This window comes from Aspergillus fischeri, genomic scaffold (assembly GCF_000149645.3).
Source record: "Aspergillus fischeri NRRL 181 1099437636262 genomic scaffold, whole genome shotgun sequence".
In the NCBI taxonomy this organism is placed as follows: domain Eukaryota; kingdom Fungi; phylum Ascomycota; class Eurotiomycetes; order Eurotiales; family Aspergillaceae; genus Aspergillus; species Aspergillus fischeri.
This window is the reverse complement of record NW_001509764.1, coordinates 1,515,900-1,542,274: the sequence shown is the minus strand read 5'-3', so window position 1 is coordinate 1,542,274 and position 26,375 is coordinate 1,515,900. Positions and strand designations below refer to the sequence as shown.

Below are 26,375 nucleotides of genomic sequence, written 5' to 3'. Positions count from 1 at the left end.
TTGGAATCAGGAAGACATCTCATCCGCTCCTATGCTTATGGATATCCTCGACAGTACCGACTCGTTGTACCCTTACACCCACACTTCCATCGATGGAACCATCAACCATGATCCGGGCGACCTGGAAGGCGCCTTTCACGCCCTGTCCGATTCAGTACCTCACTACAACCTGTGCAGCGGTGGCGCCAATACCTCGGGCCTGATCACACCCACATTGACCAACCGCAGTACCTGGCTGGACGCACCGGATGAGACCAGAACAGGAGCGGCGACCCCGACGGCCCTTGCTCTGGCAGACCTGCAACAGTCCTCGCTGGAAGGATTCCAACCGCGCACGACCGCCCTCCAACGCCCCGCCGAAGCCGACCCGCCACGAGCTGGTGCCGGCGATTCACACCGACGCTGGCTGCTGAAGATTATTGACATCAATGTCCAGCTCTTCAATCACCTGCAAGCCTCAACTGGCCCGTCTGGCCCTCTCCGGAATCGAGACCAGCTGAGGGATCGTTCTGGCCCAAGAAGCAGCAGGAGTAGCACCCTCGATGACGCCATCGGTCTATCAATGCGACTGTTTGAACTTCTCCGTGAGCTGAGCGACTTATACGGTGAAGAGACAGACGGCCAAAGCACTCCCTATGACGAGGAGATGGCCAGACGAGGAGGCGGAGGAGCAGAAGGTCCAACCTGCCCTCTCGATCCGGGATCGGTGCTCATGATCCTCTCGTCCTACATGCGCGTCCTTGAGGCCTTGTCCGACCTGCTACAAGCGGTGAACCAGTCCACAGCAGACGGCGCCTCGGCCCATGCGCGACTCGACCTCCCCATGATTACCTTGGGAGCCACGACGCTGAATCAGCACCCGCGTCTCTGCCTGGTCGTTTTCCTAGAGACAGTGGAATACATGCTTGGGAGTATGAGTGAGCACCTGGGCTGTATTGTGCGCTCGACCGGGAGGTCCCTACGTGCTGGCAGCGGCGGGATTGTCTCCTGGCGGCTGGGAGGGTCGCTAGAGAGCTCGCTGCGCGACTTTCGGGTGAGGGAGGGATGTATTTTCAAGGAGATTGCGGGAATTCGAGCCCGAATGGGGGTCAAAAAGCCGGGGTCTCTAGACAGAGGGTAGAATGTTATGATTAGACTTAATGCATTTGGACGCTATGTTTACAACTAATCTGTACATGTCTATGAATCTTGGTTTCTATCCAGTATATCATCATCATCATCATCGTTGTCCTCGTCCTCGTCCTCGTTTTCGACATATGAGGCATCAATTCATCCGGGCTCACGTTAAATCCAGCTTAACTCCGTCAAGTATTAATCCCGGTAGAATCCGAGATCACTACTGCCCTGCACTCGGGTCCCAACTACGTCTGGTTTCTGAATGGCTACCTTCTTACTTCGTAAGTCTTCACATCCTCGTTTTGATCCAGGCTCCTAACGCGTGCGTAGAACCGTTTTTATTCCTTTCTACGGTCAATTCGCCCAGGTTTTCGGACGCAAGTGGCCCACCATGGTGGCCTGTCCATCTTTACCCTGGGCAGTGGCATCAGCGGCGGTGCCAATTCCACCGCGATGCTCATTGCAGGACGACTCGTGCAGGGCCTCGGGGGTGCGGGCATCGGGTCCATGACAAACCTGATCATCAGCGATCTCGTCTCTGTCCGCGAGCGGGGCAAGTATCAGGGCATTATCTTCGGCACGTTTGGGATTGGTATCTCCATTGGCCCAGTGATCGGGGGGGCCATTGCGCAAAGCGGACACTGGCGATGGGTGTTCTGGCTGAACCTGCCTCTGGGAGGTGTGACACTGCTACTGCAGTTGATCTTTCTGCAAATCACTTACCGGAAGATCTTTACCTTCAAGCAGAAGATCAAGCAGATCGACTGGATCGGGAATCTGCTGCTAATCGGGTCGATGGTTGCCATCCTCATCGCCCTTTCCTGGGCAGACACCAGGTACGCATGGTCGAGCTGGCACATTCTCGTCCCCTTGCTTGTTGGCTTTGGCGGGATGTTTGCCTTTCATGCCTTTGAGGCAACCAAATGGTGCAAGGTGCCGACGATCCCCGGCCGCCTGTTCACCAACCGCACCAGCGCCGTCTGTCTCATCAACACCTTCCTCTCCTCCATGCTCACCTTCTGGCGCGTCTACTTCCTCCCCCTCTACTTCCAGGGCGTTCTGCTCGCCTCCCCACAACGGTCCGGCGTACTCCTGCCCAGCGTCCTCACCGCAGCGCCGGCAGCCATCCTATCCGGCTTCGCCCTCTCCCGCTGGGGCCGATACAAACCCATCCATCTGAGCGGGTACGCGCTCATGACCCTCGCCACAGGCCTGTACATCGACCTCGACGCCCACTCCAGCATGGCCAAGATCGTCATCTACCAGATCATCGCCGGCGTCGGCGGCGGCATCCTCCTAACCACCTTCCTGCCCGCGGTGCAGGGCGCGCTCCCGCAGTCGGACGTCGCGCCCGCCAGCACCACATGGGCCTACCTGCGCGCGTTCGGGAGTATCTGGGGCATCGCAATTCCCGCGGCGATCTTCAACAGCCGCTTTGCGTACCATGCGCGTGCTGTCAGCGATGAGGGGATCCGGCGCGCCCTGTCGGGCGGGAATGCCTACGCGCATGTCTCGAACCGGTATATTTCGGGACTCCCCCAGGAGACTCGCGATGAGGTTGTCGGTGCGTATCTGGCGGCCTTGAAGAACGTGTGGCAGGTTTGTATCGGGTTTTGCGGGCTGGCGTTTCTGCTTACCTTGTTGGAGAAGGAGATCCCGATGCGCACGACGGTGCAGTCGGACTATGGATTGAAGGAGAAGAAGGGGAGGGGTGGGCCGGGGATTGCAGAGGGTAAATCTGAGAACCAGATTCCTGTTGTATCCGGGGGAAATAAATGAACAGCAGTTGGCATTCCCTTTGGGAATACAACCACTCTATTCTACTTTTAACGCAGCGATTATCGCCATGAAAGAGACAATCTTGCATCTTCGGACACATCAAGGTAGACCTTGCGCAGGGGACATACCTTTTCCTCAGGCGGAATCCTGGACGCTTCTGACATCGATAACCGTTGTTTGCTTCCATTCTTTTGGACCCTGTTACGAAGATTATCTTCTCCATAATATTACGCTCCTTTCGCCACACTTTCATAGATATGGAACTGACGGGCTGTGGTATACGAGCCTATATGAAGATCCAAGATGGAGTGCGGAATACTAGCTCATATAGGTCGGCCCAGCGAGCTTATTTAAGAATCTGACAGGATCGTGATTAACAACAAGCTATTACCCCTAGAGCAAGGCTTATTTGAGTGACCTACCCACTTCTTGTACTTTGTGCTGCTATGTATATCCCCAGATCAGTACCGTACCTCCATTGAATGCCTTAATAAATCTTTAAACACCTATCATCTATGCATCTAACCAGTCTTACCTTCTCAGGGCCTTGGCGTCTCCCACTTTCAATTTAACCAATATTCTCCTCAAAGCTGCAAAAGCTGCAAAACTGACATAGTTATGCTGCTTTTAGAGCTCTAGCTCCAAGATACCAGACACTTCTGGTAATTGCCCCTTTATTTGTGTATCACTGGTTGAGTATGTTTAACCCGATCTCTACCACCAACTCTCCATCATTTCTACGTCAGGTCATTGATGGCATGCTGATTCCCTGGTAGATCTATAGTTACCATGACCGAAGATCATTCTCCCTTACAGCTAAGCACGGTTCTCGTGACTGGTGGCAGTGGTGGTCTTGCCAGCCAGATCCTCCAGCTCTTCTCCCAGCGTGGCTGCAAAAGTCTACACTCGATTGGCCTTCGGCAGCCTTCTCATCTTCTCAATGGCGTTACATACATTTAGGAGACCTGACAGACGTCCACGCGATGCGCCAGATCTTCCACGAGGTCAAACCTGACGTCGTAATACACACCGCAAGTCCCAAATTCGACACACCAAATCATATCATGTATAAAGTCAACGTTGAGGGCACTAAGAACTTGGTCCAGATTGCGCAAGGGTCTGGAACACATTCCTTTGTCTACACGAGCTCTGCGAGCGTTATCAGCGACGCGAAGTCTGATCTGAAGAATGCCGATGAAACCTACCCCGTCATCCTTGGCGACCAGCAACCAGAATTCTATGTTCACACCAAAGCTCTTGCTGAGACATATGTGCTTTCACAGAATCGTCGATCGGGAGACACATCGCCCCATTTCCTGACCTGCGCGATCCGGCCTTCTGGTATTTTTGGGGTTGGCGACCTGGTCGTGCTCTCTGGTATTCTGAATGCTTATTTCAGAGGTCAGACGAAGGTGCAGATCGGTGATAACAAAAACTTGTTCGACTTTACTGAGAACACGAACGTGGCGTACGGTCACTACCTTGCTGCCACCGCGCTGGTCGGATGCCAAAAAGACTTGCCTGGGGACGACACCAAGGTGGATGGTGAGGCCTTTTTCATCACCAACGACGAACCTCGATGCTTCTGGGACTTTACGCGCCTGGTTTGGGGGTATGCAGGGGACACAACGCGCCCGGAACAAGTATGGGTGATCAGTCGAACATGGGCGTTGCTGCTGGCAGGATTGTTGGAGTGGATTTTCTGGGCTCTTTGCCTAGGCCAAGCACCTCTGACAAGGACCAAAGTTCGGCTCAGCTGCATGACAAGGTATTTCTGCATTGACAAGGCGAAGAAGAGACTCGGGTATAAGCCTCTGGTAGGGCTTGAGGACAGGCTAAGGACTGCGGTTGAAGATTGCCTTAGACGGCGGATGGCAGCACAGAGCACCCCTCTAAACCCAAGCAAGGGGAAGGAAAAGGGGCAATGAGTCCAGCCTTGTGTATCTCTTCAGAAATGATAACCAGGCTGTATCATGTACGATTATGGTTACCTTACGGAGGCGTGTTTCTTTTCTTAGACATACCTTTTAATTGCAGATCATTTGACCTCAGTTTGAGCTTCGTACAGGGACGTGTACCTAGCTAAAGGTGCTTCGCTTCGCTTCACAATGATAAGGTGCCAGGCAGTCTGAAAGCGCACACGTAATGAATATATACATAGACTTACTCTGAACAATCTTTGACATAACTTGTCAACATAACTGTCCCACTCTGCTCCGGTAGTCAGGCTCTCAAACCAGGCTATGTCTACGCGCCATGTAATGGAGAATACTTTTATTACGGACAGTGATGGTCGCGAGTACTTACTGCGTGCTGGGTCTATCGTTGTGATGCCTGCTACCGCTCATATGGAGGGAGACGTGTGGGGAATCAACAAGATTGACTTTGACCCCGAACGCTTCCTCGATTGGGAGGACCACAAGGCTAGCCGGGATCGAAGGTTGATCTACATGCCGTTTGGCGGTGGGAGGCATCTTTGCCCTGGGCGAAACCTTGCTAAAGCGGAGATTCTGGGCTTCATAGTGATGCTCATACTTTCTTTCGATATGGAAGATGGCGCAAACCTAGAGCAGCCGATACGCGTTCCCACATTGGAACCAGCGCGACTTGGCCAAGGAGTCGGGAAGCCTGTTTACCTCAGGACTGGAGATAAGTTTCCTGTGCGACTGAGGACAAGGAAGGGGTTGGAGAGCGTCAACTGGCGGTTTCTGGCATAGAAATATCGTAGCTACTCCTAAAATCACGGAATTGACGTGCCATCCGGCACTGGGCAATTCCTATCACCCCTAGGCCTACCATAGCCGAATTGAATGGGCTTAGGCGTTAAGCTACTGACAATCCGAGGGATTTTCCATCACTAATTCATCACTGACACTGTGCGAGTACAGAGCTCAAGTGAATTCGACGTGCATTAGTAGAGACCGAGCAGCGGAGGTGGGGATGAACGGCGGCCCAGTATAATATTGAGGCGCGGCTCGCATGTAACGGACGACCCGGTTTAGTAAAAGACATAGAACCTTTGTTGCGAGCCGATAGCTCCACGGAGATACAAGATGTAGTCTTGACGTGATACGCAATATCCTGGCCAGTCGGCTATAGATTGTGGGGGGCCTGATTATAACCTGCCCGCCCAAACAGGCTGTATGCAGTACTTTGCTATCTGTTTGAAAGAAAACGCCGCCAATTATATAGCTCGAAATTGTCTTCTGGGTTGTCCTCACACTCGTAGTGTACTTGAGTGTTAGTGTGTCCTCCATCCCCCTTCGCCTTATCCACCGATCCATGTGTAATGTCAGTGGTAACACAGTATTACACTACGCTAGGAATAATTGTCTAGGGTCGAGTGGTCTTATGATTGACAGTTGGATAGTAGTGGGTAGGCTTCAAACAAGAATACTCCGTTCGAGATCGTCCACCACGCGAGGCATATCTAAATCATGACCTAGATTGCACGGCGCAAGACGAACTTTCGAGACATGCATCTCGAGTACTCCACCACCGGTTGGGATGAAGCCTACGGCCTAGGCTGTGTTGCGCCGAGGCATTATCAGCAAAGTGCTCCAGAAACAGATTTGTAAAATTACCCATGATTCAACAAAGTTTTCATCTTGCAACACAGAGTATGGCACGCACAATTCTCACATTAACCAGAGAAGGCTGTGACGGAGTGCCGTACCAGACTTATCAGGGTTTTGATGTGATGCTACCTTTTTGACCATGGGTCCAGTTGCTAGCCATTCTACTTAGTGATCCCACAGCTGGCCTATCCTAGACGTACTAGCTATGATTCTTCCACAGAAGTCTAATATAAGATGATCTAGGGACTATCGGCGCAATGAGTAATGGAAAGCTTAAAGTCATAAAGTTGAATCACTTCCTTTACACTGTTTGTAAGGTCCATTACCGTTATTTCTGTTTGACCCAGCACCGCCAACATTCTCTATTTAACCAAATAGCATATCGCACTGTGTAAAGCAGATATGGGATTGATTTCCCTGCTTGTGCTATCCATCGTAATCTACTGCGTCTTGAGACTACTGGAGGTGAAAAGGTGCAAGAATGTAGCCACAGAGGCCCCTACCATCTATGGTTGGATTCCCATTTTTGGGCACGCTCTGGGGCTGCTACAATATGGCGTTTCCTATTACCGTATGTTGAGGTGAGTGATTCTAAGTAAGCAGTTTACTCTCATACCTGACAGTGGTCATATAGGGAGACAACCAATATGCCCATATTCACACTGTTCCTAGGATTTCAAAAAGTATATGTCGTCAACTCGCCGGCACTCATTTCCCAGATAAATCACCATCAAAAGGTCATCGACAGCAATCCTCCCTTTCTGATCATTGTCATGGGGAAACTCTTTGATTTCCACAAAGACGATCTGGCCGAGCTGATGAGGAACCCCAATGAGACCGGGTCGCTTCGACGGGAAACGAGGACAGTTGAGCACAGTCTGCTCGAGCGTGGGGCAGCGCCTCTCCATGAGATCTTTACGGCAATGATTCAGGAAGTGGCTCTTAGGCTAAACAGTCTGGCAAGCAAAGGCCCCGCCACAATAAAACTTAAGTGTTGGCTTCGAGAGACGATTACCACGTGTACCGCCCAAGCTACCTTTGGGCCCCATAACCCCTTTGCACAAAATCAGAGCCTTCTCAACGACTTTTGGTACGTTTCAAAAGCCAGGGTTGAATAATGGAGAGACCCCCTGACTCACACAAAACAGGCATTTTGAGAGTGGGATCAAAGGGCTCACAATGGGCATATTCCCAACATTGACAGCGTCAGGGCCAGCAAGAGCCCGGCATCGGCTGGTGCAAGCCTTTCATCGCTTTGTCCAAGGCAGCTTTATTAAGAGAGAAGAGACCTGCGAGCTCGTCCGACAGATCGGTGAGGTAGCACATCGGCACAACCGGGGCACTGACTACCTCGCTCGATACTACTTTGGTGTTTTCAGTGCCTTCCTCCTGAACACTGTCCCAGTCACTTTCTGGACTATCTCACACATCATCAAGAATCCAGATTTACTAGCTCGTATTCGTACAGAGCTGGAGGATGTCGTTCAGGAGTTTGTAGATGCTGATGGCATCAGAACGAGGGTCCTGCATATTTCCACGATTAGGGAGCGATGTCCGCTTCTTCTATCGACTTTCCATGAAATCTTACGCTATGTGGGTGCTTCAACTAGTACACTGGTCGTACATGAAGACGTATGGCTGGATGACACATATTTGCTCACCAAAGGCTCCCTTGTGCAAATTCCCGCGACAGCAATCCACTCCGATCCCAATATATGGGGACCCGATGCGGCGAATTTCGATCCTGAAAGGTTGCATGCCGCGCCAAATAAAGTACATCCATCTGCCAACCGGACTTTTGGAGGTGGCAATACCCTCTGCCCCGGCAGACACCTGGCTTCGGACGAAGTTCTTGAAATCACTGCGATGTTTTTGTCTACGTTTGATATGGGCTTTGAGGCGAAGCCAAGTTGGCCGCGACGGGACGAAACGAATATGTTGTCGGTCATTAAGCCAAGGGATGACTTATCGCTCAATTTGACGCGTTACCCTCATATGGAAAAGGTCCTTTGGGGGTTTGAGACATCCTGACTCGGAAAATGCGGCAAATTTCAGGCTTATCCCCTGTCTGGCACAGTGGCACTAAGAGCCATTCTAGCACGGTGCATTAGCACATGCATGAGACAGATAGTCGGTATTAAGCTTTACACAAATACGTCTCTTTGTAGTCTGTAATGCAATAAAAGCGCTCGGTGTCAGTGAGGCAAATATGGACTGTCTTATCCAATTCTGGATACCATCATCCATGTAATATGCCCCACCAAGTGGTTGCATACTTGCAAATTAGTTAGGCCCCCAAGGTCACAAGCTAGCATGATTATGGTGTATATCACTAAGTAATATATTCTTCCAGGATTAAGTCAATGATAGGATGTTGATCTGTTAATGTAAACAACCGTCACACAAAAATAACCCACTGCCTCCGTGCTTAATATGTTATACTTATATATCAGCTCTTAAGCATCAGCACCTATTGTGGTTTAAACTTCATTCTACTAAGTTATATGGTATGGCAGTACAAGAAATTATCACAATACTTTTAAAGCATATACACTCAGCAGGCTTAATGGCATGGCTATTACTTGTGCTTTTTGTGGGTAGTGTCATGTTGACAATCAGGAAGTCATTGTCCACCAATGGTGCGAGTCACATACCACTCATCGATCCACGAAAGTCCTATGACATCGGCGGGATATACGCCAAAATTGACTTCATCCTTCACGCTCGAAGATTACTTGCGCTTGGGGTCAGCTCTGGGCGGCCCTTTCGGCTGTTGACCGATCTTGGGGAGATGATCGTATTGCCAGCGTGTTTCGCCGCCGAGATTCGCAGTGATCATCGACTGAGCTTTGCTGAGGTTATTGAGCAGGTATGCCTATAGACACGGAGTACACTGGCAATACCTTCATATATATATAGATAAAATTTTTTTTTTTTTTTGGCGTAAGGTGATCCCAAACTGATTGCGAATACGGGATCTAGAACTTCCACTCGCGGTTCCCGGGCTTCGAAGGATTCCGTATGGGGACCACCGATGCTCTTCTCAGTCGTGATATTGCAAACAACCAGCTCACGCATACTCTCGGTATGTACTATCCTGCAGAGACATATATAGGTCTTGCTCATGAGGGTAAGAATACATTAGAGAAGATAAGCTAACCTGTTTCTAAAAAAGCTAAGGTTACTCAAGCCCTCTCAGATGAGTGTGCCGCTGCACTGAATGATCACTTTCCGGCCAAAGAAGGTCTGTGTGAACCCTGAGGTACATTAATCCTGTTTTCAGCAGAGACTGACCAGAAAATCGCATGCCAGAATGGAGTGATATCTGCCTGCGGGAGCACGTTTTACAGCTCGTTGCCCGACTCTCGTCCCGCGTTTTCCTTGGCGATGAGGGCGCCAACAACAGAGCCTGGCTCAGGATCACAACTGAATACACTAAAACAGCGTATATTGCCGCATATATGCTGCGACTGTGGCCGCCTTTTCTTCGGCCCTTCGCGCACTGGTTCCTCCCGCATTGTCAAAAGTTGCGCGGTCAGGTAGCTGAGGCGCGACGCATCATCACCGGGGTCATTGAGAGGCGCCGGGAGAGCATAGCGGCTGCAGAGCTGGCCGGCCAGCAGATCCCTCAATATAACGATGCAATCGAGTGGTTCGAGCAAGACGTTGCAAAGCAGGACGGCCGGTATGACCCCGTCGTGGCACAGCTCATCTTGGCTCAGGCGGCGATTGAGACGACAACGGATCTTCTGACGCAGGTTATTCTTGACCTGGCACAACACCCTGAGCTGGCAGACCCTCTAAGAGAAGAAGTCACCAAGATTATCCGCGAGGGAGGCTGGCGAAAATCGTCATTATACGAAATGAAATTGCTAGACAGCGTCCTGAAAGAAAGTCAGCGTCTCAAGCCATTAGCCATGAGTACGAGACGCTTCTTAGCTTCCCAAGCAACTATAGATCCGTTACAGTAATAAGACTGACAATATATCAGCATCGATGCATCGACTTGTTCTCGAAGATATCACCCTGTCAGATGGAACTCGTCTACCCAAAGGAAGCGTCATTGGAGTCTCTGTGGACCGCATGTGGGACCCCAGCGTTCACGAGAATCCGACTCAGTTTGATGGTTTCAGATTTCAGCGGATGCGCGATCATCCTGGTGGCACAGCCAACCAGGCTCACCTAGTCAGCACAAGTGTGAACCATCTGGCGTTCGGCCACGGGAAGCACGCATGTGCCGGTCGCTTCTTCGTTGCCCACGAGACCAAAATAGCGCTGACCCATTTATTGCTCAAGTACGACTGGAGAATTGCTTCGTCTTCTATTGATGCGAGACCCATGGAATTCGGACTCGTGCTTCAGGCCAATCCAAAAGCCAAGATCTCTATTCGGGCACGGCAACCGGACAGCGAAGGGCCCATTCGAGCTTGAATGACCGTAGCGTCAAGATTTGTATCATTTTGCGTGTCCAGAAACCTTTCTGATTCCCGTTCATCTCTATTTGCAAGCACAGCATGCCCCCTAAACCTCCGTCGAGACAGTCTCCCCACAATGCCCTCCAGGATCTATCCATCTTCCTCCTTTGAATCTATGTCAAACCGGCGTGAAGCCTGTGGACCAAGCCCAGCTGACTCAATCGATGTGTACTCAGTAAACCCAAGGCAGTATTCTCCATCTAACGATCCTCTTGTACTCCTTCCAGTCTTCACCATACTTCTTCGCACACATGGCATCGTCTCGACGTTCGCGGTGTATTAGCAAGATTGCAAAGTAGAGGACATAGAAGTAGGTGAAGATCATTCCCCAGCCGGTCGCCGGTCCTTGGATAGCCACGCGCCCATCCAGCATAGGAACCGCCTGCGAGGCATCAGCTAATACACTGCCCGCCGGTAAAATTATGTAGCCAGCGAGTCCCGTAGGTAGGCTGAAGGGTAGTGCCTGCAGCCAGTCCCCAAAGTAGTTGATATGTCTGGAGACACCCCACCACCCGGCTGTGAGGAGCCGTGTTCCCCTTTTGGTTTGAATGTAGGATAAATTGGCCATGGCTGGGTTGTTTGGCTGCGTGCGGAAAGCGTGCTTTTGATTATTAGCGGCCTTGAAGATAAAGATGCCTAGTGCAAATATAGCACTGACCGCCGCAATCCTCAGCCAGCCAAGATGCACAGGATAGGCCGAGAGGTAGCGGCATTGTGTTGAGTAAAGGAAAGGTACCCAGACGAGGTCACCGAATGAGAGCATGAAGCCCATGCCGTCAGTAGTAATATCCATCATAGTCAGAATGCTGGATTCGTTATATTGGCTGCTCAGAACATAATATGCTTGTACGGCAGTCGTGAACATGATGCTATCAGAGACATAACCATAGTTGCGATACTGCTTGGCTAGAAAGGCAAGATCAAGCAGGATCCACCCAGTCAGACCAGGACAGACTTCGCACCAGGTCTTGATGTCGACTTCCCCGAAGATCGGCAGAGTGACGCGAGGATTAAGCTCCCGCCCAATGAAGAAGTCATAGATCAGATTACCGGTAGCACCGCCGGCAGCCAACTCTCGAAGGTCCCGGTTTGGATAATTAGTGTCCACGGTAAAACTATAGGCATAAAGGAAAGCGGAGAGTGCATAGGAGATGAGGATGTTCGCTGTCAAAAGCTGGACATAGTTGTCGGTGATGTAAGACCAGAGGGGGAAGTCGACGCCTTGAAGGCAGGTCCCTGCAGCACAGATGGCTAGAGTAACCACACTTGCAGGGAATGCTTGAGGGTTCTTAGTCTATGCAAATGATCAGAAGAGTATGTGGCGGGGTTCATATTTACCATTGAATCGGTACGATAGTGGACGGCCATGGTGTATCAGCTTAGTGCCGCATACTTGTTCGGCAGGAAGAATTCTCCAGAGAAGTAGCCCCCAAATATAGTAGGAGAGAGTAATAAAAGTCACTTCCCAGCTGAAGAAATTCGTCAGACTCACATCTGCTTTCACCTTTTCCCAGGTCAGGGAGCGAATGTGCAGAAGGGATGGGATTGGACAGCCAGCAACATCATTACAAGCAAACGTAAAGATGTACAGCAGCAATGGCAAGCCAAAGGTGATGGCCGCGGCACCCAGGCTGTATGAGACCAAGATGTTAGCTCTAAGTTTAAACTTGAATGAAGATGGTGTTCGCTTACGGCCCACCAAACTCGTATTCGGCTCTCATTGAGAAGTTCAATCCTATCAGATGCGTTTCACGAAGTTTTGAATTGCGTAGGAGTTGCGATCAGGGACGGCTTCCTTCAGGGATTCCTGAGGGAAGAATCCCTTCTTAAAAACAATTCCTGGACGTGGCCGTATCATGTAATCACTAGTCATACCCCTGGCCAATAAAAAAAGTCGTAGCAAAAGTACTTTCCCCGCCTTGTTTGGAATAGCGTACGGGCAGCAGGAATATTGTGTTGACGCGTACTTGCGTCAAGTTTGTGCTTTTCGCGCACCTCTGCACTGTTGACTCTAGCCTTACAGAATACTGTTATGTCTTGGCATCCGGGAGAAGTGCCTCTCGTCGTTCTCCACGGTAGATCAAAAGACAGAAAAATTGAAACAGAGAAACCCGAGAAATAAGGTATGTTGATGGCACGTATCCCTGGTACATACAAGCTGACAGGCCCTGTAGTACAGAAAGTGAAACGCGAAAACAGAGACCAGAAACCTATGGGATAGTAGGAGCAGAGCACCCAGCAACCGAAGGTAGTTTACTTACAGAAAAGGATGCTTGTAGAATCCCAATTTTCGCATCAGTCGTTCGGGAAAGACTAAAAGGAGAGGGTTGCAGCTATTTCCACTTCTTGAGACGACATCGAGTGAGGACGGGCTGAAATTTTGGCCGCATTAGACGTCGGTATTGTAAGAGACATTTCCTAGGTTATCGATTAGAATGTACACAGCGCAACATGTAGGTACAAGGCAAGACAGAATGAACTAGTACGTAGTAGCGAATTTTATGCGAAGTAGGAGCTTGCGGGCCTTAGAAAGGTGGCAGAGCAATACAAGATGGAGGCCTGAAGGAAGAGGCATCGAGGCTAAACTCAAAGAGGGCCTCTTGCGGAATCGGATGGATTATTCAGCAGTCACCAATCACCATAAGTTAGTAAATTATTAGAGTCGATTTCATGCCTGCCTGTCTGCAAAGGACAAAGAGAAAGACAAAGAGAAAGAAGGTCATCCTGCTCAGGACAACACAAAATGCCCATTTGCAATGTTCAAGGCTCTCCAGACAAGGAGATTGCTGAAACCATCAGAGATGATATTTTAAATCATTCAGACGATACTACATACGAAGCTCTCTTCATTACTGCTGGCCTTGTCAAGTATGACTACCACGTTACCTGTGAAAACTTCCCCGCTGTGTGCAAAGACCCAGCCTACATCAGAAGGATATCTGAGGGGCCTTTTAGTGGTGCATAACTGAGTTACAGCGCGGTTTCGGTAACTGCTCTGGAACATCAATACCAATGATGTGGGAAATATTCAGATCATGATTTATCAACAACCACCTTATCAAAAGCTTAGAAAACATAGACCAGGAATATTCACATGTAGTCTTAGATCATACTTAAATTAGAAGAAAAAATATGCTGAAATGCAGAAGTTAACAACATTCCACTAAATATAGAGTCTTTATCGGCTATAAGCCAATCACAGCAAGGAAATTAAGTATGGTATTGTTCAGAGCTGAAGGCTACCCTGGCTATAACTAGACTAGTATACAGAAGAACTCATTGAAGAAAGGAAAAGGGATAAACAATCAGGTGATGGTCTGGTGAGTAGCTTTTTCCTAGTTGGTTATCATGCACTTATGGCTTTTTCAAAGCATCTATCGCCTTGCTCAGTGAAGCGCCAGCTTATATCCACTGTTCCTCTAACTATGCTACTACTTTTTGATAGGGATCCCTAAAAGAAGGATTCTCAGCAGCAGCCAGTCTTCTAATCTTAGTAATGAGAGTCTTCCTTCAAGAATAGAACTGGCACTCAGCGGACTTTCAGGCCCTGAGCGCCAGCCAGAGCTATAGAGGTCATCGAGCCTCTCAATTAATGGTTGGCCCTTGAGCCTAACAGTCCACTCTTGCCACAGGTCTGGGATTGTTCAAATGGTCCTTGACATATGATATTGCGGTACCTGTGAGGCTTTCTTAAGTGCCATCACAGGCAGTTGAATAGGCACTGTAGGGCTAAAGGCAGCTCCTCCTACAGGAGGAGGAATAATCTGGCTTCTAGGTACAAACTGGCAGGTAAAGGTGCCACCAACAGAGTCGTTAATAGCACGGGTTAGTTGTTCTATTCAGCTTACCATTAAGCCCTCTAGTGAGCGGAGGGCTTAAGAATAGGTAACCTGTCCACTCTAAATAACTGCAGTCATTGTACAGAGCCAGTCATTCACAGCTAGGACTGCCTTTTGAATAGCAATAGAATGTGGATCTTCTTCCACAGCTGTAGTAATAGCCCCATGGACATCTAGCTCAAAGGCCTTGTACTCCGCTGTCTCCAAGAGGGGGTCTCGGAATATTGGGTGGCCAGGGAACTCCATCCACCAGAGTACAGAGTCCTGTAGGAATACAACCCTGAGCCTCTGCAAGAGCCGTAGAAATCCACCAGTAGCAAGGTTTGGCTCTACTCTTTCAGTCACATCTGCCCTTTCTAAATGTGCTGCTTGCCACCTATCCAGGTCTGGCCACACGCGATTTAACAATGCTAGTGGAGGGCAGATAGTCTCTTGAGGTAGGTAATAGCTTGATGACCAGTCAGGGTTAAAGTCAGCAATACCATGCATAAAGGCTTAAGGTAGAGTAGTCAAGTAACAGCCAGTCATTTGATCTGCATTCCAGCGACCACCACAGCGAATCTAGGGGCCAGAGGTTAGCTAAATAGATAGAAAATAGCAGAGCTTATTTACCTGATCTTCAGAGACCCTGTTTAGCTCAGCAAGCCTAGCCCCAGAGACCCATCCTGCGTGTGTCACCTTAGGGCTCTTGATCCCTGCCTCACTATATAAGCACTGGGTCCAGGATGCTGCTATGGTGTCGCTCAGGGATTCAGTAAGGTGGTTATTGTCTCTTTTAAGCACTTTGATATTGTACCAGTCTTGACTGGTCTAGAAACAAGGGAATGACTCTCCAGAACAGTGCCATCTCCAGAAGAAATAGGTGGCCAGAGCACCTATGAGACAGGACCGGTAGTCACGATGCTGTAGAGCGGCCCCCGACTTAAGTCAGCCATGTTGGTTTGTTTTACCCTGATCCAGCACAGTGACAAGGCACCAGCCTCTGCCTTTTGGCCCCTCATTAGGCAGGGACATTAAGAATAGATCTGGCAACTCCATCAGCAGGCAGTTGCTTAGCCTTAGAAGCATGGAGTTGCCAAAAAGAAAGCATAGCTATGTATGAAACTGCTGCTCAACCTGATTCTGCCCTAGGCACTAGCCCCAGACTTTTCTTGTAAGATCAGGTATCTGAGAGGCAACGTACCCATCTTGTATAGTAGTCAGCCCACAGTCTGTAAACTCATCGCGCCGGCGTTGGTGCTGGCCTTAGGCAATTGATGTCTTTAGAGTAGTCATAGCTACTCTCTATGGTCGCGCTGCATTATAGAGCCCTGATGAGGTCTGATGTGCCCATAGCTCATTAATAGCAGAGCAATAGCTCCGCACTGTATTGTATATGAGTACAAGTTCAGAGCAAGCCTCATCATCATCATCATCATTGCCCTCAACAGACAGCTCTCCAGATGCTGTAGAGGGGGCACTGGTCTTTCCCCTCTTCCGCTTAGACAGAGGCCCTCTTAATGTCAGCTCTGCTGCTGCTGCCGTCCTCTTGCGCTCCCTCTCTACCTTAAGCCTCTGTCCTCAGCGTGGAGGGCGATTGGCTACTTCATCTTTAATAAAGAGGAGGAGCTTCCCATCATCAACATAATCTCCTGGTAGGTATCTGCCGCCCACCTTGAAGCCCATCTTTCTACACCAGGCCTAGGACTTCAAAGTTAGCACTTATAGTAAAAGTTAGAGAAGTCTATACCTACCTTCCACTCCTTTTGCTTTAGCTCATAGTTCTTTGTTATATTCTTAGGCCAGTGAACCCTATGATACTCAAGGACCTCATCAAGAGCTCTCCGAATAGAAATATCTTCCGGTCGGGGAGCCTCAATCTCAGGTGTCGCGATTTCGGGAGCCTGTATGGGAGCTGTCCTTGGAAGGAGGCTCAAGAGCCAGTCCATAGCGCTATTGACGCTGACAACCAGGTCAGCAACACTGCGCAAAAGCGCATCTGTTTCTGTGACTTTACTCTCCATTGGTCAGTTGGACTCGATGTAATGGTAATTATGTTATATAGACAAAGGTGGTGGTGGTGGATAAATAGAGGTTGGATGCTCATACCTACGCGTAGCTACTGAGGGCGGACGCGTTCCCAGACCTCATACATCACTTTTAAGCGAGTAACTGAGCGATAACTACATACAAAATAACCCCTGCTTCTGAGGGCTCTAGCGTAACACGGACCTCATACACCACATATACGATACAGCCAAAGGCCATTTTGTAGTTTGGTCCCCAATATTTTGGAGCACTACAGATACCTTATACGAGGCGCCGCATATGAATCCAATCCATCTGACAGCTTTTAACGGCCACGCGCAAGTGGTCCGGAAATTGCTTGCTGGAAATGAAAGAAATATAAATGAGGGAGATGATACAGGATCAAACGTATTGATGTGGGCCTCACTGAATGGGCACAAAGAGATTACTGAACTGCTGCTGGAACACGGAGCTGATGCCAACGCCCAGGGTGGAAAGTATGGCAATGCATTGCAGGCTGCCTCATCTAGAGGACATGACAAGATTGTGCAGATGCTCCAAGCAGTAAATCTACCTGCGAAGTGGACACCTTGTGATTTTCCTTCTAAGAGGTTAAAGATTTCTTGATCCACAACCCATATCTCTTGAAGTGCGCTTTAGTTATGCTCACCTTTGCGTATACTTGCCGCATTGCTTTCCTTTCTGTTGCCTGACTATTCTGGGCTCTAGATAGCAACAATATTTGTAACTCCCATATTGTGTCCCGAATGTGGTCAAATCTTCCGCACTCAGGTTCCAACAGTATACTGTGAAAATCCGCCAAATATTCAGCTTTGTAAAGATCTTGGCTTGAGATATGCTATCCAGAATCCAATTAATCCAAGGCGATGGATAACGGGCCTGTTTTTGTGATGACCCAGAAATATGGTTCTCTACACTTTTTTTTTCACCATCAAGATTGACGATGTAAACGGCGCATTGCTTGGGATGATGAAAACTTTGTAACTTGTTAATGATGTACTGTTTACTGCTTCAAGTTCCTCCGTGCTCATTATAACAGGCCTTATGTCATATTGTCTAGCCATTTCTAATTCTCCCCTACAGGGCGGAAGGGTATCCATTTCCCTCTCTTAGAAGCCATCTGCCAGGTCATGGTAATGTCCAGGCAGAACTTGCTTGACCTCGGCTAGTTTGTTTGACGATGGAAGATTTGATAGAAAAGATGAATCTCCACTTTGTAGCACTCCCAATATTGCTAGCCAGTGAAAAGTCTGGAATGGGAATGGCAATGCACATACCGAAGACCATTATATACTGCGGCGAGCCCAGAGTTACAACCTCCTCCGCGTCGATCCGGAAATCTTTCTGCTAGCTTCCAGCATATTCTTATAACCACAATAGATCCCCAGCTGTGAGAGTACATCGATAATCCGCCTTTACACCCCTCTCGCATGCAGATGGAGACCAAGCTGCATGGGGAGATTGTTGCTCTGTTTGACAGCCCGGGTATAACATAATTAAGACAAGATCTCGACAGTTCGGATTTCCTTCTGTTCTACTTTGGTGTCATATTCGGTCAATAGCTGTCTCACCGAATGAGTAAGATGTGGACTTAGTTCCTCGGCCTCGTTCAGGTAGTCCACCTGGTTCAGATTGAAGTGTTTGTTGAGAATCTTTATGTCTCTCTCAGTCCATTGTCCAAACGCATGGCCACAGGTGTATAACTGTTTAATTTCCTCCTGCGAAACTGGAATGCCTCAGTGCAATTTCTCTAGATGTCAATGGGACGGAAATCTAACAGGCTGTCTAAAACGTCCTCATACTTGGATGAAAGTGCACGATTCGGCAGTCCTAGCTAGACTTGGAGGCCTGGTGGGTCTTAAGACGTACGATGACGCACCAGGGGAATTTCAGCCAGATGTTTGAAGGGTTAAAAGTTCTATAGAGCAACCTGCAGCAATGTGAAAGGTGCGAAGCAACATCCAGATCGCTCCCAGGGAGTTGATAAAGGCTACAATTTCAGTATGAGGGCGGAGTAGATGGCATTTTAGCTTGGATTACGGCTCTAAAGCGTAGAATGAAGGTGTCGGATTCTTGGTAATCTGGTAATACGATTACGCTTGGAATCAGAGCATGTTCTTGTCAAATTGGACGATGTTTTTTCATCTATCGGTTGTCGTCTGTTGTTCTATGTCCTTCCCCCTATAATGAGCGACACGACCAGAAAACTCTGAGAGCTGGTCGGAATAGTCTAACCGAAAAGGGTAATCTGAGTGAGTGTAAAATATACCATCTGATACCAAAGATACAGTGCTTCGACAGAAGGCCGTCGGCCGCCTGCTGTCTCCGTCGACCGACCGGCATCTCAACCAGCCAAAACTAATTCAACCGTCTACGCGGGATCGTGCGGGGGAGTTGATCATATTTAAAAACAGCCACGATAATAACGGCGAAACTCGGTAGGCGAGGCCTCCAATGATCACTAAGATGGACGCTTGCGTCACAGACCTGGAGTGCTGCTAGAAGAGGACACGGCAGCAGGGCAGGGGTCGAGTGGGGTCACTGGGTGCGCATTATTGATGTTCAGGCTGTTCAGGCGATCAGGTGAACCGAGTGAAGAGGGTGAAGACAGGGCGGCAAGGATACTAAACAATGAATTAAAGAAACAAAAAACATACAACAGCCGGGATTCGCTGGTGGTCACCCACCCAACTACTAACCGGCCGGCGTGTGGCTTAAGTACGGCTGAGCGGACGGGAAGCCCTGTTTTCCACACCCTATGGTCGTATGTGCTCGTTCTGAGATAGATCCAGCTTGTGTCAGATAGCCTTGCCCAGGTCTGGGAGATGACTGCTTCATCTCTTAAACAGATTGTAGATCATTTATTAATTCTGCAAACATCCACTAAACCCTCGAACATATCCAAGGGGAAGGGCTCTGCGCAGACTACCAAGATACTTGGCAGGACCTCTAAAATCGATGGGGACCATTAGAACGGCACAAATACTGAAGTGGAAAGATACTAGGGCCAGAATAGCCAACAGCTGGAACAAAAACAGCCCTTTATCACCCTGACATGACGGGGAGCGCTAGATACTTATATCCAGAAAGATGCGGAGGGGGCAAGAGCTCTATTCTCGATCAGATCCTGCTCCAGAACTCAGTCCCATCTTTTACACTAATGGGAGGGTGATCAACAAGAAAGTCGGGGAAGCAGCTGTCCAACACCGCCCCAGGGCAGTATAACGGTCGTCCCTGGGCAGTAATCCCATGTTGATAAAGAGTTAATGATATTCTTGGACAGTCAGGCCGCTATATAAGTGATAGACAGTACACAAATGGTAGGACAGCAGATCATCAGCAAAACTACTAAATAAGATAAACTCTGGAGACTATATGTATAAGTTACAGTACACTGGATCCCTGCTCATCAGGGAATTAAGGGTAATGAACTCGCAGATAAGGCAGCAAAAGAGGCCGCAGGATGGATTCTTAGACCCTTAGTACTATTTGCGCATGAAGCACATGGATATCCAACATAAGCGGCGAGGAAAGGTCCAAAATGTGGGGATAGTTAAGGTGAAATATGTACTCACTACAGCAAAAATTGCCGATGGCCCCACCAAGCCTCTTGCATGAGACTGATTTGAATGGTTCTGAAGAGGGCTAGGCATTGAATAAGGTACAGGACTCACTGAGATTGAACTAGCAGACATGCCGGCACCCTTTATTTCTGCTCAAAGGTTTTAAAAGTTTTTAACAGGGCCTTGTCAGCTCTGTGATAGGTGGTTGCTGGCACTTGTTGACTCACGATAGCCATCAAATTAAAGAGTTGTATATCATGTTGACTAGGTTATTCTGATTGAAATGTGGGTTTGTGCTTATATGTGTATATACGCAGTCCACCTGCCCCTCATGATGAGAATAATAACTTTATACCTTTGGACCTACTTCAACATGGATTTGCGAATGCGAATGCGAATATTCCAAAATCCTATGAATTTGTATTCATGCCGAACTTGGTTTAATAATAATGAAATGAAAATGAAGAGTACTTTAAGATCTCCATCTTAGGCAGGATTGACAGACGTTGTCTGACATACAGCAGCACATATTTGACTCAGCTCCAAGATTGTATTACATTGCAGCGAAGGATCAGATTAACAATATAGCTCTATTGCGTTTAAATCATATACCAGCAGAGAGGATCGTCTTTAACTGAAATAACACAGCCGGCTCAGTCGGCTACTAAATAGACATAGAAACAAGGGCGAGACGAGACAGGCAGATAGAAGTCAGCAAAATTATGTGGTCTTCACTCTCTAAATCTCGTTGGACCAATTTCTGGTCCTGGATGAAGCAGTTGCTCCAAATCAGTCACATTTCTGCCGTCCACACCGTCAAATTTCTTCCTACCCTTCTCAAAAGCCTCTGGATCAATATGTTTTCCAAAGAATTCCAGCATCTTTGTAATTTCCTCCGGGCTCAATTGCTTATAATCTATTACCTCGCCACTGGAGCTAAAACTGCGGTACACTCCATCAGTAGCGAGGTGGGTGAAGCCTTGGCCCGATGGTGAGTGTTTGAGGGGTGGAAAGGGCGATGGCTCGTCATCTTTCTATTGTGGTGTTAGTATCGTACAGATGCAAGCTGTCAGAAATACTCTTACGATGCAAGACATGATTCAAGTGATCTGTTTGTGTGATATGGTGGATCTCTTGATTGTGCTGTATAGAGAGAGGGTAGTCGAAAGAGGTGAAGACTTCTCTGAGAGGTGTGGCTCGCCTGAGGGGAAGCTGATTCTTAGAGCTAATGCAGAGTGCAAATGATCACATGCCCTGAACAGGGGTATAAGAGAGCCTCTAAGCTCCTCGTTGACTAGGTAGTTTCCTGATTATACACATGACCTCATTAGGCAAATGTCTCACATGTCTGTACTATACCTTCCCAACAGGTGCATTGGACATCTACTTCTTAATATACTCATCTTGCCACAAAACCTAACTTAATTTTTTGTTTAGAACTATCACCTGCGAATCCATAGGATTCCGATACAATTTGTCCATCATTTTTCAGTGAATTATACAGTCATGGCACTCAGTCAAGTACAATAAATGGAATTGGTAGGCAAACCAACTAGAAAACAAAGTATGGGCAACAGGTGAAGGGTATTCATAGGCAGCTGATTAGTTGAAGTGCACACTCACTGAGAGTGAGCGAACAATGTCTGCCTCAGGCTCCCAGGTGTCGACTCCTGGAACAATCATTGCACATATAACCATTTTAATCCCAACAACCCGATACCCCGAACCCTTCACACCCTAGAGATCCAGCGTACACCTTTTAATTATCTGTAGGAAGCACCAGCCTATTTAGAAAGGTGGCGAGGTGCGAGGGCAACAGAAAGTATGCTTTCACTAAACGCAAACACCCGTTCCCCCTGGAACGACAGCATCCAGCCGCGCACAATGTGAGCAGCCCAAGAATCGGCAAGCTGGATCTCTAGTGCAGGGTTGGCCTCTGCAGTACCAGTCGGCCTGTTGGAGAGGGTTGGGGTCGCGCTTAGACTGGAGTGGCTCACGAGGCATGGGGTTTCGAAGCTCAGCAGGAGGGTCAAGCAACTGTTTCTCATCCGTAACTTGACGTCCGTCGACGCCATTGAAAACAGCGTGCAAATGATCCTCTTCCTTCTTCCATGGTTCTGGAAGGTTCCTGAGCAGCTGCTTAAGCTGGTCGTTGGTCAAGGGAATATAGTCGATAACGGATTCGTTCTCGTCGTAAGCTCGTGCCACTCCGTCGTCGGCGATATGGACATATACATGAGGTCCTGATTTCAAGTTGCCTATGGCCTCGAAAGCACTGACGCCCTCCTGAGCGGCTAGCCCGGGAGCTGCGAGTGATGATGTTGCCATCAGGCCCAGCACTGCAAGTAAAAATGAACGCATGATTGACAGATAGGATTTCGTTTGTGTTCGAGTTTGTTTGTATAAAAAGATTCTCAGATTGAGCTTGTGAATTCAGTGTTCGTTTTAGCTCTGGAGAAGTCAACCACATCTCCTGGATGTCAATCAAAGTATTTATACCCATGTTGCCCATAAGATATGCCTGGACTCGCGCAGATGACTGAGCCTCTCGGGAGCGTGAAATCCCAGGTACGGAGACTAGAGTCACCTTCGGAAGGTAGCTGATCCCAAAGCTGATTTGCTCAAAGTCCATGCTGTCAAGGCGTTGGAGCGGAAGGTCCGGAAGTACGGATGAGGGGTATGACTGTATGATTCTTTGTGCGCTGGCGCAATGCAATGCACTGCCAGCGGCCTCTAACTACTCCGGAATACTACATAAGATAGCTACGCATTAGTCTGTTTATGGGGACCCTGGGCAGGCACCTCCCAATCTCGTAGGTAGGATTCAATCAGACATGGCTCGGAAAATGAGGCGAGCTGAATCCCGAGGCATGTAAGAAACCAACAACCAACAAACCAACAAACTAAGTCCTGTCTGGATAGGGTTGAATGATAACTGAATTAATCAGAGACATACTAAGATGCAAAGGGCAAGTCAGTCATCAGTATGGCCTGACATTTTTTCCCAAATCCCTTTCTGATTCATGCATTTCATCTGTTATTGACAGGGGTTCGTGAGCTTCTTTTTCTCCCGCCCCGTCTCTCTTCTTCTCGGCACATACGGGAAGAGAAGATGGCTAGGATTAGTTGATGCTTCCGGACGATTTCCATTATTGGCTGGAATCTTAAATCCTCAGACTATGTATTCGGTTCGCGAGATATCCATTTAGTATAGTAAGGGACTTGGTGTTCTCAATTGGGATAAAGAAAGTACTATCTCTGGTCCTTAGATACCTAAGACAAACCAAATAAGACTATTATAATACAGGGAATGATTCTTGCCCTTTTGTATACTGCCACCTATCAGCCAATAACAGATCTTTGCGATTGTTGGTGGGGGCAGTGGAGGGTAATGGTCTTTAATGTCTGGAATAAAGCATATACAGTTTGAAAATAAGTAATAGTTATGCATGATTGACATCGAACTCTCACCATGTTACCTCGTGCGCTGGGGCCAAAAAGCGGAACCTAGAGAAGTGTCGAGCACTATACTAGACTAGGTAATTCTTTGCCCCAATCACAACCTAGATAGGAGGTGCATGCTAGTCCCAGGGTCCTAGGGCATACGTCAGGGCAGGAGGAGAAGTGATGTTTCTTACCAGAATAAGTATAGTGAAAGCAACATATATGTATAATGATCATGCTACAATACTCCTCCACAATTCCTACCAGGGTTATAGCATGGGTAGTTAGATGAGGCATTTTCATTTTCCTCTTCTTTCTCCCGGTGAAGCAGCTATTTTATGGTTGCATTCTATAATAGAGATATTATTCTTTCAACAAATATGATCGTGCCCCTCTGTTGTCAGTGATGTGAAACTATCCCTTAGGGTCCATTAGCTCTGCAACTGAGCAAGTACCTTGGGAACCATAAGTGATGGTTTTAAGCTTAATTTTGTGTAAAAGTTTCTTAGATTATAGGCTCTGGATAAGGTAACCACACCTCCTCGCATATCAATCAAAGTATTCATACGTATGTTGCCTATATAAACCAGCGCTTGGATAATGCTGTGATATTCACTAAAAAGACTGAATTATGTATTAGAGTCCGTAAGAATCAGATTACTATTTTATTCTCCGATTTGTTATTCCTATGCCTGTTGCCTGACAACTTGGCAGGGGTGTAAGCTTCGAAAATAAGCACTACGGAAAAGTACCCTGTTTCTCTTAGCCTAAGATAAGATATTGCGATCCCATCCCCGAATTGCTTTAGTCACCTTATCACAGCGTGGGAGGCGGGAAAGAGGGAAGTTACCGATAAAAAGTACAATTCCTTGCGAACTAGTGCAACGCCAGCGACCCCCTCCAACGAGAATACTACAGTCCGGGACGCAACATTCTGCGCGAGGGTGCGATACCTAAGCATTAGCCTGTTGGATAACATGATAATCTTCCGACTCTTACATGTTACATCCGAGACCGGGAAGCAGAACCTAGAAAAGTCTCAAGCACTATCCCAACTAGGTGGCTCGTTGCCCCAATCACAACCAGGCTCGGGGTATAATACTGGTCCCATGGCTTCAGAGCGCGAGTCAGAGTAGGTATGGAAGTGTTGGTGATTCTTGGAAGGTGTTATAGAGAATGTAATAAATATGCATGATAACTGTGCTGTAGTCTGAACTTAGTAAATGCTCCTCTGCAACTCGAACTAGGGTTGTAAGATGTTGGTCAGATGAGGCTTTTTTCCCCTTCTTCTTCTTCTTCTTTCTCCCTCTAAATCGCTTTAGGATAGGGGAGGATCATGGACTAAATTGTTAGTTCTGTTCTGTGTTTAGGTGATAATAAAAAAGAGAAATAAATGTTGGTTAATATCTATACTACGGCACAACCACTCCCCTACTGTCAATAGATCAGACAGACAACACATATAAAAAGGCCAAAGAATCCTCGGTTCTGAGTTTTATTCCCAAGATCTTTATCCATCACTCTTAAACATTATTTGAAAGTTCATCAGAAAGCCTCTTCAAGATGCATCTCAGTACCGCCCTCTTTTCTGCTATCGCGCTCCTTGCTGCCACCCAGGTTATTGGAGCTTCTGTCGAGGTTCCGCGCGATGTAGCCGCTATTCAAATTGCTACGTCCCCTTGTTAGTCCCTCTGATCATGTAGTACAAAGACATAATATTGATATCTCATGCAGACTACGCTTGCAACTGTCCCAATAACTGCAAGCACAAGAAGGGCTCCGGTTGCAAGTACCATAGCGGTCCTAGCGACAAATCAAAGGTTATCTCTGGCAGTAAGTATCTTGTCCCTACAATTTTCACATCTTATAGAAGTTACTAACTAACCGTGATCGCACAGAATGCGAGTGGCAGGGCGGCCAGTTGAATTGCATTGCTACTTAGATTGCGTCTGTCACGAGGAGACAGTTGCGCCTGTCAAGGAGATAGTTGCATTTGCTGAGGAGAGAGTGTGGATGAAGAGCTAGTTGATCAAGTTTTGTAGTGGTGCTGCAGCATCCCAACTATTGTCACTCATTGAAAGATGTTGAACTTTCAAGCAGTCTTTGAATATCAATACTTGTTCCGGAACATGAGCATTAAAACACCTCACATACCTAACCGCCAGGCAAGTGAGGAATAGGCCTGATCTCCAGGGCGGCACGTAATCCTTAGGATATTATTCAATTAGGCCTGTTGCTTGACTACCTATATGATGCGTGTCTTAGAGCGACACGACGGGAAGTTTAAGGCCACTACGCTGTAAAACTCTGGATTGGACCGCTTAACTATTATGACTATGCTAGGAAACACCAACACTTGGGGGCTGTGATGGCTGTTGTGACTACTCCTACTGGAAGTGTTCTACCCAACGTGGGAAACGCTGAAGCTACGTCAAGTGGATCGAGATTGAAATCCTAGGTTGGATGGAAGAGCTCTCTGCCAGGCTGGTGGATTCGTTTATCAAGTAATAATTGGAGGGCTAATCCTAGTTTAATATGCGTCCAGGCAGACTA

The 26,375-nt window shown here is 48.0% G+C and overlaps 9 protein-coding genes across 9 annotated transcripts, besides 5 other annotated features; 6 read left to right on the top strand and 3 right to left on the bottom strand.

Moving 5' to 3' along the window:
- Positions 1-31: 31 nt before the first annotated feature.
- Positions 32-2,895, top strand: NFIA_098950 (putative MFS transporter; the record flags this gene model as incomplete). Its single annotated transcript, XM_001262157.1, has 2 exons — positions 32-1,033; positions 1,447-2,895. The coding sequence occupies 2 exons, from the start codon at positions 32-34 to the stop codon at positions 2,893-2,895; spliced, it is 2,451 nt and encodes an 816-aa protein (XP_001262158.1).
- Positions 1,207-1,256: a microsatellite.
- Positions 2,896-3,684: 789 nt separating the features above from the next.
- Positions 3,685-4,823, top strand: NFIA_098940 (C-3 sterol dehydrogenase/C-4 decarboxylase family protein; the record flags this gene model as incomplete). Its single annotated transcript, XM_001262156.1, has 2 exons — positions 3,685-3,793; positions 3,856-4,823. The coding sequence occupies 2 exons, from the start codon at positions 3,685-3,687 to the stop codon at positions 4,821-4,823; spliced, it is 1,077 nt and encodes a 358-aa protein (XP_001262157.1).
- A 315-nt stretch (positions 4,824-5,138) lies between these two features.
- On the top strand, positions 5,139-5,612 carry NFIA_098930 (uncharacterized protein; the record flags this gene model as incomplete). The annotated part of the gene is made up of 1 exon (XM_001262155.1): positions 5,139-5,612. One exon carries the CDS (start codon positions 5,139-5,141, stop codon positions 5,610-5,612), a length of 474 nt encoding a protein of 157 aa, XP_001262156.1.
- Positions 5,613-7,026: 1,414 nt separating this feature from the next.
- On the top strand, positions 7,027-8,504 carry NFIA_098920 (cytochrome P450; the record flags this gene model as incomplete). The annotated part of the gene is made up of 3 exons (XM_001262154.1): positions 7,027-7,044; positions 7,097-7,563; positions 7,622-8,504. The coding sequence occupies 3 exons, from the start codon at positions 7,027-7,029 to the stop codon at positions 8,502-8,504; spliced, it is 1,368 nt and encodes a 455-aa protein (XP_001262155.1).
- A 990-nt stretch (positions 8,505-9,494) lies between these two features.
- On the top strand, positions 9,495-10,904 carry NFIA_098910 (cytochrome P450; the record flags this gene model as incomplete). Its single annotated transcript, XM_001262153.1, has 4 exons — positions 9,495-9,558; positions 9,649-9,717; positions 9,786-10,394; positions 10,465-10,904. The coding sequence occupies 4 exons, from the start codon at positions 9,495-9,497 to the stop codon at positions 10,902-10,904; spliced, it is 1,182 nt and encodes a 393-aa protein (XP_001262154.1).
- Positions 10,905-11,120: 216 nt separating this feature from the next.
- NFIA_098900 (C-14 sterol reductase) lies at positions 11,121-12,316 on the bottom strand (the record flags this gene model as incomplete). The annotated part of the gene is made up of 2 exons (XM_001262152.1): positions 11,121-12,242; positions 12,287-12,316. 2 exons carry the CDS (start codon positions 12,314-12,316, stop codon positions 11,121-11,123), a joined length of 1,152 nt encoding a protein of 383 aa, XP_001262153.1.
- Positions 12,317-13,639: 1,323 nt separating this feature from the next.
- Positions 13,640-13,664: a microsatellite.
- A 2,683-nt stretch (positions 13,665-16,347) lies between these two features.
- On the bottom strand, positions 16,348-16,790 carry NFIA_098890 (uncharacterized protein; the record flags this gene model as incomplete). The annotated part of the gene is made up of 2 exons (XM_001262151.1): positions 16,348-16,467; positions 16,521-16,790. 2 exons carry the CDS (start codon positions 16,788-16,790, stop codon positions 16,348-16,350), a joined length of 390 nt encoding a protein of 129 aa, XP_001262152.1.
- A 3,282-nt stretch (positions 16,791-20,072) lies between these two features.
- Positions 20,073-20,276: a mobile genetic element.
- Positions 20,277-20,307: 31 nt separating this feature from the next.
- Positions 20,308-20,469: a mobile genetic element.
- Positions 20,470-22,162: 1,693 nt separating this feature from the next.
- NFIA_098880 (uncharacterized protein) lies at positions 22,163-22,739 on the bottom strand (the record flags this gene model as incomplete). Its single annotated transcript, XM_001262150.1, has 2 exons — positions 22,163-22,314; positions 22,376-22,739. 2 exons carry the CDS (start codon positions 22,737-22,739, stop codon positions 22,163-22,165), a joined length of 516 nt encoding a protein of 171 aa, XP_001262151.1.
- Positions 22,740-25,385: 2,646 nt separating this feature from the next.
- NFIA_098870 (uncharacterized protein) lies at positions 25,386-25,764 on the top strand (the record flags this gene model as incomplete). The annotated part of the gene is made up of 3 exons (XM_001262149.1): positions 25,386-25,503; positions 25,557-25,655; positions 25,721-25,764. The coding sequence occupies 3 exons, from the start codon at positions 25,386-25,388 to the stop codon at positions 25,762-25,764; spliced, it is 261 nt and encodes an 86-aa protein (XP_001262150.1).
- A 2-nt stretch (positions 25,765-25,766) lies between these two features.
- Positions 25,767-25,813: a microsatellite.
- Between the last annotated feature and the right edge of the window lie 562 nt (positions 25,814-26,375).